The sequence below is a fragment of the Octopus sinensis genome, linkage group LG4 (assembly GCF_006345805.1).
Source record: "Octopus sinensis linkage group LG4, ASM634580v1, whole genome shotgun sequence".
Taxonomy (NCBI): domain Eukaryota; kingdom Metazoa; phylum Mollusca; class Cephalopoda; order Octopoda; family Octopodidae; genus Octopus; species Octopus sinensis.
Genome location: NC_043000.1, coordinates 66,969,116 through 66,989,371, shown reverse-complemented (window position 1 = coordinate 66,989,371; position 20,256 = coordinate 66,969,116). Strand labels below are relative to the sequence as shown.

The 20,256-nt window shown below is 34.8% G+C and overlaps 1 protein-coding gene and 1 long non-coding RNA gene across 2 annotated transcripts in view; one reads left to right on the top strand and one right to left on the bottom strand.

Annotated features, from left to right (window-relative positions):
* The window catches only part of LOC118762990, a 37,211-nt gene that overhangs the window by 12,495 nt on the left and 4,460 nt on the right, over positions 1–20,256 (top strand). The window contains exon 2 of the long non-coding RNA XR_004998745.1: positions 8,628–8,695. This is a non-coding gene — a long non-coding RNA (uncharacterized LOC118762990). The remainder of the gene's footprint in view (positions 1–8,627; positions 8,696–20,256) is intronic.
* LOC115210722 (cell division control protein 45 homolog) overlaps positions 3,468–20,256 on the bottom strand; it is a 58,445-nt gene continuing 41,656 nt past the window's right edge. The window contains exons 11-18 of the mRNA XM_029779425.2: positions 19,448–19,546; positions 18,451–18,562; positions 17,335–17,390; positions 10,587–10,725; positions 8,144–8,218; positions 6,921–7,036; positions 5,450–5,526; positions 3,468–3,700 (exon numbers count right to left, since the gene is read on the bottom strand). Coding sequence (XP_029635285.1) covers positions 3,636–3,700; positions 5,450–5,526; positions 6,921–7,036; positions 8,144–8,218; positions 10,587–10,725; positions 17,335–17,390; positions 18,451–18,562; positions 19,448–19,546 — 739 coding nt within the window. The 3' untranslated portion in view covers positions 3,468–3,635. The remainder of the gene's footprint in view (positions 3,701–5,449; positions 5,527–6,920; positions 7,037–8,143; positions 8,219–10,586; positions 10,726–17,334; positions 17,391–18,450; positions 18,563–19,447; positions 19,547–20,256) is intronic.

Sequence of the window (20,256 nt, the reverse complement as noted above, 5' to 3'; positions counted from 1 at the left end):
TATATATATAACTGAGAATGTGTGTCTGTGTGCATCACTAAAACTCGAAAACTACCCAACCAATTTCATTCAAATTTTACACATGCTTTACTTAGGGTCCATGCAATGCCATAAGTGAAAAAAATTTTCAATTTCTTGCCTAATGCAAGCCCGGAGCAACCTCTTATCTCTTACACTATTTCAGTATTACGTGTCAAAAGTGAAACAATAACATTTTTATTGTAATGTGAGATAATACTTTCAGATTTAATAGTTTAACTATTAATACTTTCACTATGTCTATATATATATATATATATATAATATATATATCAAAATAAACAACAGGATATCAAATAGTGATGCAGTACAACCATTTCAAGTGGTTCCATTTAATTGAACAATGCAATCATTACATCAATTTAAATGCAGTGGCATCTTCAGCTGCACAAACAAATAGAATTTGAACAAGTAGGACACAGTAATATAATTTTTTGCAAATATTTTAACAGAGCAACAAGATGGAAGAAATTCATGGTGTCACTATTGTAGCTAAGAATAGACTACACTGCCAAGAATCACATGAAGCCTATTGGGATCATAGTGTAAGGAATTGTAATTCATTTCTAATTCATTTATCTCTTTATCAACTACTAAATCTAAGACTAGAAGTCTGTGTCTATTTTGAATAAAGAAGAAGAGTAAGTTGACAGCTCATGGCTAGGTATGGTGATAAATATTAACATATGTATCCCTTTTCCTCAGGGAGGAAATAAGACATTAGTAGTCAGTTGGATATAAGTAACTGTCTATAAAAAGAGGAAGGGTAGGCACAGACTTTAAATCATAATGTTAATTACCAGTTAAATGGGTAAAACACTAAGAAACTTAAAAAGTTAATACAGAGCAAATTTTATTTTGGGGTACTATGGGTGATTGTTTATAAACAATATTGTTATGTTGTATAAAAATAAAATTTAAGAATTTCAAAAATGATATCATGACCAAGATACGTAAAAGGTGCGTACATATCAATTATAAACATTAAAAAGGAAAGAGTACATAGAATTAGTTTAATATTCATTTATGTGCTTAATTAATTACTTATTAGGTGGTTTCTATAAAGACTGCTCAGGACATTTACTTATGGAATAACTGGAAAGATATACATAGTAAAGATGCATATAGATACACACACATTAATATATGCATATATACACATACACAAATATTTATGCATTTATATGGATATAGTATAACCATCTCACATAGACTTAAGTAACTGAAAAATATCTATTTAAGAACAAGAAAAATAACAATTTATAAGGGATAAGAAAGTGAAGATATCAAAATAAGAAAACAAAATAATAAGATACATATAACCTACATATAAAGAGACAAGGGATTAAAAATTAGAGGTAGGGAAGAGATAAAGGTAACCCAAAAAGAGGGGGTAATAGGTATAGAAGTAGCGAGGACAGTTAAAGGTATCCAGACCAAAGAGATTTTATAAGGTGTAATGTTACAGGTGCTATTGTATGTATGATTTTATCGTTTCTAGGAGGTATATGATTTAGTCGAAAGGAGACTTTTTTACATAAAGTCACTACAAATATACATGATATAATCAGTAGGGTAGAACATAAAAAGGAAAATAGTGTAATCACCAAAATAGGATGAAGTCAGACTAACTAGGCAAGGGTTATCATGGGATAGTATTATATATAGCACACCACATAACATAACATCAAGTTATCTTGGATACATTAAAAAAGTATACACATCTCCAAAGTTCATCCTTCTACGAGGATAATGGTCTTACAATTTTGAATCATGGATAAGTCCCAAAAGAAACTTATAAACATCCTCAAAGAATCTGGCCTAACAATAACTGAGCACCAACTTAAACTACTCCAAAAGAAAGCATGAGGAAACTGTTTAGATCGATAGAAACTCCAACCACTCCCTAGCCATAATTAGAAATCTAGTTATAGGCATCAATAGAATTTCCCATTAGCAGAAACATCTTCAACAGGACAGTACCCCATTATAACAGGGAACCAACAAGGGGTGGTTTCACTTTTTAATGTATGTGGAGAAACTCAAGACCCACCCACAAACCTGAAGAGAGAACTAGAAAAGTAATCTGGTTTAATCCATAATATAGAAGTTATGCCTAACCTAAATAAAAGCATCTTGACCATAATTAGAGAGTATTTCTCAGAAAGTCTTAGGTATAGACTCTTTAATTTCCCTAAGGACAAGGTTAGTTACTGATGCTTAGATAATATGACTTCCAGCATTGCATGCTACATCAGAAACATGCACCCACCCTCATCTGTAACTGTTGAAATTCCACAAACTGTCCGTTGGAAGGATCCGTTTTTTCAAAGACTGATCTATAGAGCTCTCTTTATACCATCCAATGACCTCATAAGACATTACACAAGCATAACAGCTAATGATTTCAAAGGAAGGTTTATGCAACACAAGTATTCTTTCAAGTGGAGAGTCAAGGAAAAACTTCACCTTCTTCTCCTGCTTAATCTAGAGACTTTAGGAGTGAGAAAATGACTTTCCTAACATTACATAAAGATTTTTGGTAGCCCCCTCAACCCACCTGAAGTTCATAATTGTCAACTCTGCTTCAGAAACTGCACACATTGCAACAAACTGAATGATCCATCAACTGAATAAATGATTGATTCAACTGTTGTCACTAATGATATGCCCTCAATTATTCTCTCAATCATTGCCTTTTTATAGTGTTCTATGATCTGGTTAGACTAAAACATACTGTTCTACTCCACTAGGCTTGTTTTATTTTGCATTTTAGAATAGTAAAGTGAAATGGAGATTTTTCTTTGAGAATGGAAATGCCCTTTGAATGAGCATTTTTGCAATAAATTTACCGAAGCATTTACTTACTTGACAGATATTTTTTCTCGTGTAAATCAGCTGAAAATTCAAATGCAAGGAATGAGTTACTATTATTGATGCACAAGATAATGTGTGTAACTTTTGAAATCTGGTTGCTTTAAAAACCAACATCAATGATTATTTTGATATGGTCAATAATATCACTGCTCAGATAATCCATCCCTTCAAAACCAGATTGGAAGACATGATGATAACTTGTGAAAAGATGAAATAATTGATCTTCAATCTTCAATTCTTTGTAACAAATTTATTTCTTGCAACGGAAACTTTTGTTGTTGATTAAGAAAAAGGTTCCCTTTGATGATAATGCAAGCTACTGAAATTATTGTACCATTTGCAAATCTTCGTATATGGGAGAGTTTTTAATATTTGTAGCAATCAAAATGAATCAAAACCATCAGTTAGTTTGCAACAACATGAGGCTTCCTCTTTATCAACTGTTTTATTACAGTACAAGTATAAACTCAAGTTACTGAATAAAACAGTAGGGGTAAATATGCAGTAAAGAAAAAAGTGGGTAGGAAGTAAATGGAACAAAAACAAGTCAGAAATTCCTGCATCAAGATAAAGTTTATTTTTTCATATATCATACAAATGCTGAATCATAAAAACAATGATGTGAATAATGATAAAGGATTAAAATGTTTTGTACAACTTTCAGGATCAACAGATAACATCACACTATCATCATGGATGTAATGTTCAGTTTCCTCTTTTTACTGCAATATATTAATCAGAGCATCGAAAAACTTCTCTTTGTCTTCAGTGTTTATTAGTAAAACTGAAAAGAAAGTACTTTTTTAAAAAAATATGAACTCAAGAACATAAAAAAAAACAGCGTATCAAGTTTAAAACAAAGAACTACATAAGAAAGTGAAGAGGAATACCAAGCACTGTATCAATATTGAGATAATGTTTTTCTTTTTTCCCTATATACTAACATAAGCACTCTGGTGTGAATAAAGATACAGGACTTATAAACAACTCTACAGTGCTTTCATTGTAATAGAGAATGCCTTTGACAGACCCTTTTTTTTTGGTATCACTCAATGTTTCTACAATACAATCATACTGCAAGCAGGTGTTATGATAAACACACCATGCTCCACATTCTGGGTGGTATTATGGCATTCAAGTCACTAGTCATTTTTGATGTCCTGCCTCCCCTATATATATTGTTATGATGACCTAAGATAAAAAGTTTCCTAGCTGAGGTTCATCACTCAATGGCATTAGGACCTGAGACAGCTGACTTATCAGTTGTCATATAATCGCACAAATGGAATTTTGAGAGGCCCATTCAAGACTATGGACATCAAGTTGTATTAAACTAAACTAAAAATGCAGTAGGTAACAGCAAACCATGGACTTCCCAGCCCACCTCCAGAGAATGCTTCTGTTACTTTAGAAACCTGTAAAAGTCTACAAAATTTGAGAAAAAGTCTATAGAATAATTCAATCATCATCATCGTCATTTAATATTCACTTTCCATGCTGGCATGGGTTGGATAGTTTGACTGAGGACTGGTGAGCCAGAGGCTGTACCAGGCTCAGTCTGATCTGGCATTGACTAAAAACTTTACTTTACACACCACTTCCTACTAACATATAAAACACATGTTCTTTTGTTTATTACAAGTACTCACAAGGCTTTTGTTGACCCATTGCTGTTGTAGACAAACACTTTCTCTAAATGCTACACAGAAGGACTGATCCCCAAACCATATGATTGGGGAGCAAACTTCTTTACCACATGGTTATCCTTTTCATTTTAATGTCTACTTTTCCATGCCTGGTAAGAGTTTACTGAGGCAAATTTTCTACAGCCAGATGCTTTTGCTATCACCAATCCTCAAGCAAAGTAATATTTCCCTATGGTCAAATATGCTTTCAAAGAATATTAGAAAAGTGACACTGCTTGTATGACTGCAACACAAGAAGAAACAAACACATACACTTTCCATCACCCAAATTCATTCACAAGACCTTGATTGACCTAGAACTAAAACAGATGATACTTGACAAAAGGTACCATGTACTAGGACTGAACCAAATGTGGTTGGGAAGCAAACTTCTTAAACACAGAGTTATATCAATATGTACATATATTACATAATATATATTAGGAAATTCTGGAATATGTATGTATGGGTGGATAGGTAGGCACATAGGTAAGTATATAGATTCCTTAATGCCATTACATTTGAAAGATTCATATTATCAATTTAACCTTTGAGCTGTCCAAAAATTAGTATGTGTACCTTAATGAAATAAAACAATTCTAGGCAATTTATAAGTTGTTGAATCAGGGCTAACTGTGGTTCTGCAATGAGAATTTACAGAGGTATTTGAATAGCTTTGCTGATAAAGCAGTGACAGATAGTTGGCAGTCTGAGTTCAGGACTTGACAACTTTGACAAATAAAAGGTCAAAAATAGAAATCCATGGTGGTGGGTTTTAATATATTGCTTAGATTCAAAACTATTCAAACATTCCTCCACTCAGTCATTAGCAGAAAATAATAACTTACTGAAGTTGTCAAAATGGTTGTGTAATATCCGAGAATTTGTAGCCAAAGCTGCTTGTTCAAATGCCTTTCCAAAAAAACTGAAATGAGAAAGAAATCACCCTCAAAATACTATTTTATGTCTTAATTGTTCTACTTTTATTCCTCTGACACTCAAGATAAAAAATAAGTCTGGCCTGAAATTTATTTTCAGTTTCTAGCGTTTTTAACCAAAGAGGTTGTTACACCAGCACCCCAGGCTAAAAACACAAGCAATTTAGATAAGTATTAATCAAACGTTTTTATATACACATACAACCACATAAAATGATAACAGACATTATCAAAAGGAAGGAAGGTAGGTAGGTAAGTAAAAAATATCACATTCAGTTAGTTTTGATGAATCCAAAATCACTGTAGAACCTAATTTCATTAATAAAAGAGGCAGTACATATTTTAACTAAGAACTTAATTAGTAAAATCTTACTGATTTTAGTCTAATATAAATAGAAGTTTATTACGATAAATACAATATTAACTCAGAATTTAATTAGTTAACCTATATATAACTTTGCTTCTAAGCTTGGAATTTCTTTTTGTTTGACAGATTCGGCTCTGAGAACTAGGTCATCAATATACAGAAGTTCCCATTTAAACTTGTCATACCAGGCCCAAATATTCTACCTGTTTTATGTTGAACTTAGCCAGATCTGACTTCCCACACCTACCCTACAATGTCATTCTCAAAAACCCACATCATCAACATCTCAAAACAAAAATAATAATACATGATTAACTCAGAACAATGTGAATAAATGAGCTTTACTTTTGACAGAGTAATGCAAATGCTAAAGGGGTAAGCTCCTGTGTTATGGTATGGAGAACACTTTTTAATAATAGAGCTGCGTAATCATAGATAACCTGGTTATTCTCATTGATTAACATGCCAAAGTGAGGAATTAGATATCACATCACATCAGATAATAAAGACCCCCTTCGGTCATGAATAACCATGGGATTGTACCTAGAAAGTTACCCTCTGAGGCACAAGTCCGAGCAAGGTTATTTTGTGGAAGACTGGCAGTTGTTCATACCAGCCTCTCCTCTCCACACCACCGTTGTTATCCAAAGGAAAGACAAAGGCCAGTACAGCTTGTCACCAGTGACGTCACAACACATTTCTTCAGTTGAGTGAACTGGAGCTATGTGGAATAAAGTGTCTAGCTCAAGAACACAACACAGAGCCCGGTCTGAGAATCGAACTAACTACCTCATGATTGTGAGCCTGACGCTCTGAGCCATGAGCCTTCAGGTAATAATTAATTGGGTTTTTTTTATATTTCATATGTAACATCAGAAATTAAAAGAAACTATAATGAATGCCTTTAAGTAAAATTTGCTACAACAAATTTTTGATAGCAAGAGAAAAGAATAAGAAGCTGACTTAGCTGTGTTAAGAACAAACATTATATGAAAAAGAAACTAAGTTTCTTACTTTCTTTGATCATCTAAATTCAAGGGTGGAATTCCAATAACTATAGAAATATGTTGGTCAATGTTGTATGGTGCACACAATATCATCGGAAGATATCGAGCTTTTTTACTGGGTCTCTGAAATAGAAAAACAATCTTTTTATTAAATAAAAAGAGACAATCATACATTTTACATCATGCACATACATTTTAGGGTCATAAGTGATATGTGAAAAGATGCTTAATCTTTTTGACCTTTGGTTCCATGCTAATGAGTCTCTCATTTTAAAGTGGTCATATTTAGATTATCATAATTTTATGCAAGAACCTGTTTACAAACATTTTTTTTCTTCTTGACCTGTATTTTTCTAGGCTTAATTGTTGCTTGTCCTGTTCTTTTCCAGGTTCACTACTTAAGAATATTCTAGGATTCTACACCTGTATCTTCCCTTCTAGTATATAATATAGCAAAATAAATTCCAACTATATTTTGACTTTGCCTGTTGTACCCAAATGTGGTAATTTCTAAACTTTGATAATGTAATAAAATATAGTAATTTCTTAGCCTCCTTAGTGCAGTTCCAGTTTGTGAAAATAATTTCAGTCATGACCTAAATTTGATATTCCAGTTAACTGCTGAGAAATATTCTCAGCTTGTAAACAAGTAGCTTCACCTTTCTACTTTTATAATAAAATAATAAACAAAACTAAAGATTATTACATTGTACAAAAATAGAAAGAGAAAGTTCAACTTCCTTTTTACTATTTTACAGGATTACATTCAGATATTTCTCTTTCTTATGGCATTTTATTACTTTCTTCCAGGTTTTCAAAATCCCTCCTTTCTTTTTTAATGTATGATAAAACAAACATGAAAAAGAAACTTTCTTACCCGTATTTCCATAATTTCTATCCATTTTTTCCCTTCTATGACATTTTGAAATGTCTTAGAAAATACAGATCTATTTTCTGTATTAATACACTTAAAGGAGGCTTTACTGAATGTAGATATATGCCTATTGTCAAAATAAATTTTTTTATACTTTTCTATAGGTAAAATGTGGGAAACAGAAAAACATGAAAGCTAACACAAATATATAAAGAAATGAATAATTTGTATGTTTAATACATACTATGATTTGAGTTTGTTTCAACAGAGACAAAATTTTTTTTACCAAATATATATTTAAAAAGGAAAAAGTTTTTATCTTTTATTTGAAAAGGAAATAATTCTCAACAACTTACACCAGCTTCATAAGCTTCAAGAACAAATCTAGCCAACCTTTGCAAACACTGGGGTTTGTATGCATCAGAAGAACCCTAAAAGAGAAAAAAAAAACATGTCCATTTTCAAAATTATACTGTATCATTTGAGTAAGATTTAGCTGCTGTTTCTTGCAAGTTAAGTGAGCGCATAACCACCCTCTTATGGTATGTTGAGATGTGAAGTACCTCCTTCATCTATATTAAAGTTGTTGAGTTTTGCAACATTAAACCATTGCTGAGCTCATCCTCTTATGTGTGCTAAAGAAATAATAAAATCGCTTTTGTAACACATGTTTAAGATGCCTTGTTAACCTGCAATATATGAACCATCTCTTTCATAACTATTTGTTCTGCAAGAAGCAGGGATTAACTAAGACATCAATGTTTTGTGCACAGTTCATTTGAGTATATACAATGAATATAGCTTGATTTCAATGCTAACAAACTATTATTCGTGTTTCAGTCATTTGCCTGCAGCCATGCTGGAGCACCACCTTTAGTCGAACAAATCGACCCCAGGACTTATTCTTTGTAAGCCTAGTACTTATTCTATCGGTCTCTTTTTGCCAAACCACTAAGTTACAGGGAAATGAACATACCAACATCAGTTGTCAAGTGATGGTGGAGGGACAAACACAGACACACAAATATATACATATACACGATGGGCTTCTTTCAGTTTCTGTCTACCAAATCCACTCACAAGGCTTTAGTTGGCCCAAGGTTACAGCAGAAGACACTTGCCCAAGGTGTCACACAGTGGGACTGAAGTTGTCTGCATCATGGATTCCCTGGATGCTCACACCTTTTCCTTTTTGGAAGCAGGAATGAGTCAATTGCTCCCAGGCTCTTTTGGCAATGTGCCAAGAAAACAAGGCGGAATTTTTTGGCAGACTTATCACACAGGATAAAACATGGATCCATCATTATGACCCTGAGACTAAAGTCCAGTTGAAGCAATGGAAGCATGGTAGCTAACCAACCCCAAAAAATTGTGTCCAATCCTCAGCAGGCAAGGTGATGTTCACAGTTTTTTGAGACCAACGTGAAGTAGTGATGATGGATTTTCTGGCAAAGGGCACAACAATTAACAGGGCATATTATGCTTCTCTGCTGCAGAAATTATGGGACGCCATTAAAGCAGAGAGACATGGCATGCTGACCAAAGAAGTCCACCTCCTCCAAAACAAAGCCCCAGTTCACAATGTGCATGTTACCCAGATGAAAGCACACTCCTGTGGCTATGAAATCCTTTCTCATCCCACTTACTCTCCTGACCTTGCACCATCTGACTGCCACCTCTTTCCAACCATGAAGTCTTTTTTGAAGAGGAAGTACATTTCGGATGATGATGAACTATTTCCAAGGTAAAGTCTTGGCTCTAGACCAAGGGTGGGCAAACTACGGCCCGCGGGCCGCATGCGGCCCGCCATAGGTTTTCATGCGGCCCGCCGAGAGCTTTTATGAATCCCAACTTCTATGCAGATACTTCGTAACTGTACGGTAATTCACAATATTTTCACTTGATTTTTATAAATGAGGCCCGCCAAGGTTCCAAAGACGCACTGTGCGGCCCGCGATCAAAAAAGTTTGCCCACCCCTGCTCTAGACACACCCAACCAACTTCTGCAAACAAGGTCTTCCCAGCTGCATAAAGTGGTGGGAGAAGTGTGTCACCATTGGTAGTGGCTATGAAGAGAAGGACTAATAATTATGCTAAGTTTCGCTTATCCCAGTCCTTGGGAAGTGGGTGAGGGGAAATCTTTAATGAACACTCCTCATACTTCTTTGAGGACAACTGGTTATTGAAAACATCATCATCATCATCGTTTAACGTCCGCTTTCCATGCTAGCATGGGTTGGATGGTTCAACTGGATCTGGGAAGCCAGAAGGCTGCACCAGGCCCAGTCTGATCTGGTAGTGTTTCTACAGCTGGATGCCCTTCCTAATGCCAACCACTCCATGAGTGTAGTGGGTGCTTTTTACGTGCCAGACGAGGCTGGCAACAGCCACGATCGGATGGTGCTTTTTACGTGCCACCAGCACGGAGGCAGTCGTGGCGGCGCTGGCAACGACCACGTTCAGATGGTTCTCTTACGTGCCACCGGCACTGGTATCACAACTACAATTTCCATTGACTTTGATCGATTTCGATTTCACTTGCCTCAACAGGTCTTCGCAAGTATAGTTTTGTGTCCCAAGAAGGAAAGGTATGCATAAGTGGACTGGCTACATCCCAGGTAGAGGCCACGGGTTATGGTCTCACTTGTCCTACCGGGTCTTCTAACGTTTACAGATAATTCATTCCACCCTGTTCATGTTTGCAGATGAATTTTTTCGTGTATACATATCAAAAAATATTAACTACTTTGATCTGAACAAGTAACATTTGTTTTAAAAAAAATAATTTTAAGTACTTACTTCTCGTATAAAAGCATAGAGAAATGGTCCAGCACACATTACTTGACGCATATCGAGTAATGTTTGGACTTGAGAAACTATAAGAACAATCTGTTTCTTTGAAAGTTCAATGCCTTTTTCCATGGAAGAAAGGCAGTCTCTGAAAAAAACAAAAAAAGAAAATATAGAAAAAAAGGCATAATGAAACATTACTTTGTGTGCATGTTTGTGTGTGAAAGAGGGAGGGGAGAGAAGAGAAAGAAAGAGGAGAGACTGTGAAGAACCTTTTAAAGTCTTCTTGCTGTCTCTCCCGCCAGCTGGTGAACTACCATTTATGTTAACAAGCTGAAATTCTCAGGCACTTGCTCAAGATCCCCCTAAGCTTGTCATCCATTTTTTTCCAGTGACAAGATTAGCTTTGAACAGACAAAATTTTGTGAATACACCGTTCTGGACTAGTACTTTATTTATGAAGCCTGAAAGGTTAAAAGGAAATGTAAGCCTCAGCAGAATTTGAACTTAGAGCACAGCAAGCTGGTACAAATACCACAAATTGTTCTGACATTCAAACAACTTTGCCAGTTTACCTCTTACACTACTATCAATGTCAAGACATATCACGGCAAGTAACAATGACATAATTTCTGTCAAATATTTTCATTTAAGGTCACCATCATACAAGGCACAGGCATGACTGTATCATTAAGAAGTTATCTTTACAACCATGTGCTTCCAGGTTCAATCTATCTACTGCATGATACTGTGGTCAAGTGTCTTCTACAACAGCCTTGGGATGACCAACACTTTGTGAAATATAGTAGAAAGACATTGTGCAAATGCCTTTAAGAGTATCATGAAAGACCTGGTTTGAGGTCCAACCGTCCAAGTTCTTTTACAGGACTTAGGACCACTACAATAAGTGTGTGAATCTGTTGAATAAAATCATAATTAAGTGATCCTCCTGTATGTTCTTTTACCCAAATCTAGAAACTTTTCAGCACACCCTCATATATGTATATGTGCATATATCAGTGTTTATGTTTACACTGGTCTAAAAAAATCGTGGTGTTAATGTATTCCTAAACTTAGTGGTTCAACAAACAGGATCAATACAACAAGTACAAAACTAAACACAGCATAGCACATGAAAACAGAAGTTTAAATGAATGTTGTATTTAAAGATAAATAACATTTAGTTGGTATGCTTCAATAATTTTAGAAGTACAAATAATTAATATTTATAGGCATAGGCATGGCTGTGTGGTAAGAAGTTTGCTTCTCAACCACATGGTTCCATGTTCAATCCCACTGAGTGGCACCATGAGCAAGTGTCTTCTACTAATAACCTCAGGTCAAACCAAAGTCTTTTTAATTAAAACCATTATAGGTATTAATACTTCGGTGAAATTAAGAAATCAACTTGTAAGTAAACGAAACCCTCAAATCCATCACTGTACACACGCACACACAGTTGCTATATAAGTATTTATGTATGTTTGAAGATAATCAAACCAAATTTTCATAATTATGAGACATTCACCCAATGAGTATTTCTGCCAAATATGGTGAAAATCATCATCATCATCGTTTAACGTCCGTTCTCCATGCTAGCATGGGTTGGACGGTTCGACCGGGGATCTGGGAAGCCAGAGGGCTGCGCCAGGCTCCAGTCTTATCTGGCAATGTTTCTACAGCTGGATGCCCTTCCTAACGCCAACCACTCTGTGAGTGTAGTGGGTGCTTTTTACGTGCCACCCGCGGCTGGCAACGGCCACGGTCGGATTGGTGCTTTTTACGTGCCACCGGCACGGAAGCCGGATGAGGCGGCACTGGCTTCGGCCACGATTCGGATGGTGCTTTTTAAGTTAATGTGGGAAAAACAAAATAGGAAATTTGAAAGAAATTTCTATAAAGCTAGTTTTTAATTATTGAATGGCTTTGAGGGTCCACCAGAATAAAATAGCAATCAAAGGGGGTCCATAGATAAAAAATGGTTGAGAACCCCTGCTTTTGATGTATGTATTGGTTATGTATTGCAAGAAACAGCTGGGTTTCTTTCTCTTAACATTTTACAAAGTTCAACCTACACAAGTTAATGTGGGAAAAACAAAATACAGGGATTTTGAAAGAAATTTCTATAAAACTGAAATCCGTTCAGTAATTTTGCAAACACGCAGACAAAGACAAGTGATTACAATACTCTGCTTTCACTAATGCCTGCATGATAACAAAAAAAAAAATCCAAATTTCACCTAAATAAAAACAACAAAATCATGAATAAAATGAAAATAGATAAGAACAAGGATCAAGTTCTAATTACGTGACAGTACTTCTAAAGGAGCCAGCAGACATGGAGAGAGTGGGATCAACTGCTGTTATGTTTAACTTGAGATAAAGTTACTTCAAAGTGGCTTCAACTTGAAGTAACTTTAGTAACTGCTGCATTACCTTTTATGTTAATTTTAAAAAGAAACCCTTTTGTTGCACAAGTGCCACTGTAGGCTCTACATCTGCATATTGCATTTTGATAGAAATGGTCATAACATATGTTCATGAATGTATGAGCTGCTGTTATTCAACTTCTACTTTATTGTTGATGCTATACAGGGTATCATGTTCCTCAAGTTCAGGTCTTTTATTTTTGTGAACTTTGTGGAAGATAATCATTCCATATAGTGTACCTCTTGCAGGAAGTGAGATAAGCGTAACAGCACTTGATCCCACTCTCTCCATGCTGCAGGCTCCTTTAAAAGTACTGCCAAATAGTTAGAGTTCACTCCTTGTTCTTATCTATTTTCCCATTATTGATGATTTTGTTTTGTTATATTTAGATAAAAGTCTGATTTTTTTCTCAATATTTTTACTTCTTTTATAGCAATTCTTTCTCTTTTTACTTGTGAAGTTTTTCATCTTCATTATCATTTTAATTTCATTATTGTTTTTGATAGTAATGGTGCAGTAGTAATGGTTTGTTTTACATTGTTGTTTACATTGGTAATGTCTTTCTGAACTACTTTTGTTTCCACTAAAACTTATATTATTGTTCAGTCATATATTAGTGAATATTATAGCTCTTTTCCAACTAAGTAACAAATATAATTCTCTAACCAAGGGATCTTGCCACATGCAATTAAGCCATTTACTAAGCACTTACAGAAATACAATTGCTATACAATGAACCACTGTATGTCAGAGTGAACATTATAGTTTTTAGGTATATAGAGTATGCATAATAGTTCTTAGGTAGAGAGAGACATAAAGCCTAGCCATTTAGCTTACCACCTATGTTCCATACATCAGAATAGTGGAATTACAAAGGCGACAAGCTGGCTGAAACATTAGCATGCCAGGCAAAATGCTTAGCGGTATTTCGTCTACCGTTACGTTCTGAGTTCAAATTCCGCCGAGGTCGACTTTGCCTTTCATCCTTTCGGGGTCGATAAATTAAGTACCAGTTACACACTGGGGTCGATGTAATCGACTTAATCTCTTTATCTGTCCTTGTTTGTCCCCTCCACGTTTAGCCCCTTGTGGGCAATAAAGAAATAAGAATAGTGGAATTACAATAAGCTTCAAGACAGAGTTATCCAACAAACAGTAGGTCAGGTCAGAGTAAATCTAATAAGCCATCATGTGCAATTGAACAGCATTGACTATGAACATGTTTTTCTGTTCATTTGTAAAACTAGTTGACAGGATTTTGGTTTTAGCAACACTGACTTTCAGACCAGGTAGTCTCAAAGAGGTCACAAGCTCATCCACCTAATTTGGAGATCAGTGTAAAATGAGCTCAAGAGAGTAGTATCATAAATATGATACAGAAGAGAATATAAGGAACAGCATCCAGTAATCAAAAGAAGTGAGTTGGAAATCAAAAATCAAAACTAAATAAAAATAACCTAAAGAATTAACAGCAGCCAAACAAAGGCAAATAGCTATTATCTAGGACAAAAGTGGAAATTGGAAATGTGTTACTGAACTGTGGGATAACCATCATCATCATCATTTTAGATTTGTATTTTCTGTACAGATATGGGTTAGATAAGTTTGCACCACCAATGCCTCTCTCTTGACTTGTGGTCTTTTGCTGTCTCTTTTATGACATCCAGCAGTCTGAGATCACTTCTGTTATCTTCTTTAGGCTTATTCCACAAGCTCCTTCCAGTTGGATTGTTTAACACTTTTTCACCCAACTATCATTGTTTGTATGCATCAATATCAAAATGAGGTGGGTGCTGAAAAGTTTCTGGCTTAGGGTAAAAGAAAATACAGGAGGATCAGTTAATTATGATTTTATTTAATATATTCCCCTATCAGATTCACACACACTTATTAAAGTGGCCCTTCAGTTTTTTTAAGCCCTGTAAAAGAACTCGGAAGGTTGGTCCCCCAACCAGGCCTTTCACAACACCCTTAAAGCCAGAAACTTTTCAGCACTCCGTCATACAAGTACAACTTTCTTTACAACCAATTCCCCTGATGCATATTTCTTTTCCCTTAGTTCACCTTTGCTCCATTATTCATGTACACAACCAACAGAGCATATTTGCTATATTTCATATCAGCCCTACATATCCTTTGCAACCAATGCCATATTACACTTTCAACTTGAGCATCAGAGAATCTGCCTTCTCTCAAAGAAAAAAACCCTTTGTTACCAACAGGTAATTATTCTGTGAACTTTTTCGTCTGTCTTTGCACTGACTATAATGCTTTCACAACACCTAAATCCACTGTTAATTAAGTCACCAAAGTCACAGAAGCTGTGAATTACTTCTAGCAAGCCTAGAAGGCAGTTAAAAGATTTCATTTCATAGATGTTCTAACTGCTAACAACTCTTGTGCAACTGTTATTTCTTATTCTCTCTCAGACTGCCTGTGATCTTATTGTGTCTTTCATGCACCTAAAGTTTACAGTAGGTACATGGTACAAAGTTCCCAGTTACTCCTTTTCTCTTGGAGCAATATTCTACTATGTATTTATGAGTTGTATAATCATTAAATTAAGGTTGAATTAATGGTCCTCTATCAATGAAAATGACAGCTTAATTCATTGTTAGGTTAGATCTGCCATAAACTCAATCAGAAATGGACACTGAACTGGAGTTGATCAAACTCCAGCAGAACTAGGACAAAAGGGAAATCAACAGTACTTTCACTATAATCTGCTAAACATTTTGATAGATAGAAGAATGTCTGATGTTGTTGAGCCTAACCCTTCAGCATTTAAACCAGTCAGATCCGGCCTAAATATTCTACCTGTTTCGTGTTCAAACTGGCTAGAACTGGCCTCTCACACCTACCCTACAATGTCATCCCAAAAATATATTATCATGTCACTGAAATCTTGAAGTTATGAAATAATACAGGATTAATTCAAAATGATGTGAATAAATAAACATTATACTTGATAAAGTAATTTGAATGCTAAAGGGTTAATTACATTTCTTAAAAACACCTAACAGCTACACTACTATTTCTACACTCTAAGCTAGACAGCAAGTTATAGCAGTCTCACTTATGTTACTACTGTCCTTTCAGAAAGTCATGACCATCACAGAATCTCATTTACTTTAACTTTCCTCAGACAGGTACTGAAGTCTTTATTTCTGAGCAAGAAATTAACATTTGACACAACAATATACAGCAAAGATTTATCATTAAATTTATAATAAAAAACACACTTTTCTTGTGCTGGAAAGGTTCTTTTATCTGATTAAATAAAATATCTGAATTATTATTTAATGAAGGCAGAATCTGTTACAACATACTATAACATATTTCTGTACTGCCATTCACCATTCATCTCTCTACTACTCCCAACGAGTATCTATCCCTTATTATCTGTTTCTTTATTGCCCACAAGGGGCTAAACATAGAGGGGACAAACAAGGACAGACAAACGGATTAAGTCGATTACATCAACCCCAGTGCGTAACTGGTACTTAATTTATCGACCCCGAAAGAATGAAAGGCAAAGTCGACCTTGGCGGAATTTGAACTCAGAACGCAATGGCAGACGCAATACCGCTAAGCATTTCGCCCGGTGTGCTAACGTTTCTGCCAGCTCCACTCATATTTACCATCTCCATCACAATTCACCATTCACAACATTCATCTTCTATATACATCTGACTACTTCCACCCCTATATTTATTCCATCTCTCACCCTCTTGCAACATTACCCACCCTCTTCAATTCACCTTCTTGGACATATTACTTGAAGAGTACATTCTAGCACCTGATCACTATTATATTTACCTCTCTTTTGGGCACCACTCCAACATACCTCATCTACCCATGTCAATTGCAAGGTGACCATAAATCTTCACAACACTAAATTTCTTTTTGCTCTTCCCATTATACTTTAATCTTTCAACATCTCACTTAAAGATATCTTAACCTCCTCAGCTGAGGCTTGGCAACTTCACTAGTGTTGGTACCATAATAAAAGTACCCAGTACACTCTTTAAGTTGGTTAGTATTAGAAAGGGCATCTGCCCAAGAAACCATGCCAAAACTGAGACACTGGATATGGTCTTCCAACACACTGGATCCTGTCAAAATGACCAAACCATGCCAGATTGGAAAGCAGACATAGCAATAATAACACTGCTGCTGATGACAACACTGATGTATACCTTCAAAGAGAGTCTATTTACCTGTTGTCTACACTGGAAAAGTTGCTTAAAATCCTCTCTGGAACAATTTAGTTTTTCACTCAACTCTTCAATGAGAATGTATCTTTGAAATATAAAATATGACTTACCTTTGTAAAATATCCATAGCATAAAAAAAACTATCAGCTGTATCATTATTTTCTTCCTACAAGAGAACAAAAATTTATTAAAATCTGTTTTCAAGTCTCAAAATTAAATTTCTTATAAATTTGAAATGTTAGCAACTCATTTGTTTTTACAGATGATAATTTTGAGACCAATAAATCTTGATTTTCATTCATTTTCTATTTTTTTCTTTACATGGAAGTTTATACCAGAAGTTCTGTCATGGATGTCCATATAAAAAGAAAGCTTTAAAAAATAGTAAAAACATTCAGAGTTGTGCTTGTTTGACAAGTGACTTATTCTGAAATAGTGTATTGAAACTGAATAAGAGTAATTATTAGATAATTAACTCTTTAGCATTCAGCTTACTCTGTCAAATGTAATACTTATTTATTCAAATTGTTTTGAATAAATCATGCATTATCTCATAGCTTAGACATTTTAATAATGCAATTGTTTATGGCCCATTTATGCTAAAGGGTTAATAGCACAAAAAAATTACTTTGGTTATTTCTTCATGGTACAAACTATTATAAAGTACAGAGAAACTTTGCCACATGATAGATTGTACTATAAAGAAATAAACTGAAAGTGAATATAATGGCTTAAATTATGTATGTCAAAAATTTCACTTACATTACAAATATTAAGAAAGGTTAGGAAAATGACATCATGTAAAATTTCATTAATGAAGAATGAATTCATAAACATCTCTCTGAAGATAGTGGAAAACCTTACATAAACTTAAAAAGCAACATCATCAGCTCTTAATTCTAGTTTCAATTTTTCCCTTTACCTATAAAAAAAAATGCATCGGTAACACTGCTCATCATTGGCACATAGAATGTGCAAACACTCATGGACAGCTCCAAAGCAATCTATTTGCAAATCAATAATTAACTAACCTACTATAGTAAGATAGCTGTTATTCAAATAGCTTTAGATATACTGTTAGAGCACACAGTGTATCTTGTATTATAACTGCAGTGTTAGAATTTTGTACCTAAATCAGATGTTAAATTAATCCTGAAAAGTACAGAAAAATATATGTAAATTTGACAACCAACATAAAATACATATTGAATGGTGATATCACTTACTGTATTTTCAAGGACTGTTGAGCAAGCTAAAACAACGTCAGCTGCATTGATCTTTTTATGATAGCCATAATGGGAATTGAATGATGGAATAATGATATCTTCTGGTGCCAATCTAATAAACAGAAACCAATTATTACAACGTAGAATCCATGAAGAAACAAGATTCAAACCCCACCAGGTCCCCTTTTATATATATATTCATTAAAACATAAGCACATTTAGTTAACAAATAATTAAAACCAACAGAATTATCATAAATATTACACAGCAAATAACTTCCCAGTCAATTTAAAGTGTAAAGACTGAAATGAGAGTTGGAGTATTAAAACATAAAATCAGTTATTGTTGGAAAATGTCAAGAAGCAGAAATGCTGAATTTTAAAAAAGAACAAAATAGTAAAAAAATTTCTAGGGGAAGGCATGGCTGAGTGGTAAGAAGCTTGCTTCCCAACCACATGGTTCTGGGTACAGTCCCACTGTGTGGCACTATGGGCAAGTGTTTTCTACTATAGCTTCAGGCTGACCAAACCCATATGAGCAGATTTGATAGACAGAAACTGAAAGAAGCCCATCGTATGTCTGTGTGTGTATGCCTTTATGTCTGTGTTTGACAACCAGTGTTGGTTTGTTATGTCCATGTAACTTAGTGGTTCAGCAAAAGAGGCCAATAGAATTAGTACCAGGCTTAAAAATCAAATAAGTACTGGGGTTGACTTGTTTGACTAAAAAACAATACTGCAAGGTGGTGCCCCAGTATGGCTACCATCCATCTAATGGCTGAAGCAAATAAAAGAATAGAAAAGTAAAAGAACATGAGAGTAAAGCAATGAAAAGTACATGAATGGTTAAGGTGTTTGACTATTCAATTTAAAACCAGTAAGCAATAAACTTTTTTTCTTGTAAAGTTTATTTACAATTTGATTCCTAAACTCATATTGAGAACTAGACAAAAGACTGTTTTAAAAATAATATTGCATATGTGAAAACTTTTACCTACCCATATTTTTCTACATATTTTAAAATTAATTCCTTCATATTATTTCTAACACTAGGATCCATAGCATTGTATCTTTGCTGGCATTGAGTTAAAGGTATCCTATAAAAAAAGAGAAAAAAGAAAAAAAAAAAGAAAAGAAAACATAGCTCAGAAGTCTGCTCTGCAGTATTGTATATTACTTACAAATGATTTTTAAAAAACTTATTTTCCTGTTGCTATCAAATTCACTACTACAAAATAGGTGTAGACATGATTGTGTGGTTGGTCTTGGGTTCAGTCCCACTGTGCAGCACCTTGAACAAATGTCTTCTGCTATAGCCTCAGGCCAACAAAAGATAGATATTAAACACAACCAATATTTTCCTTGATTGCAACGCAAAGAAAAACAAGATGCCAACCATCTCATTTTTCAAGGGTATAGCTAAAAGTCTATTCAAATATGCATGAAACATCTGCTCTAATTTTCCTTTTTGTTAAAAAGCTTGCTTCCCAACCACATGGTTCCAGGTTCAGTCCCACTGCATAGCACCTTTGGCAAGTGTCTTTTACTATAACCTCGGGCCAACCAAAGACTTGTGAGTGGATTTGGTAGACAGAAACTGAAAGAAGCTCATTATATATGTGTGTGTGTGTGTGTGTGTCTATGTATGCGTGTCTTTGTGTCTGTGTTTGTCTCCCACCACTACTCGACAACAGTGTTGGTGTGTTTATGTTCCCATAACTTAGCAGTTTGGCAAAAGAGACCAATAGAATAAGTACTAGGCTTAAAGAAAATAAGTCCTGGGGTCAATTTGTTCAACTAAAACCCT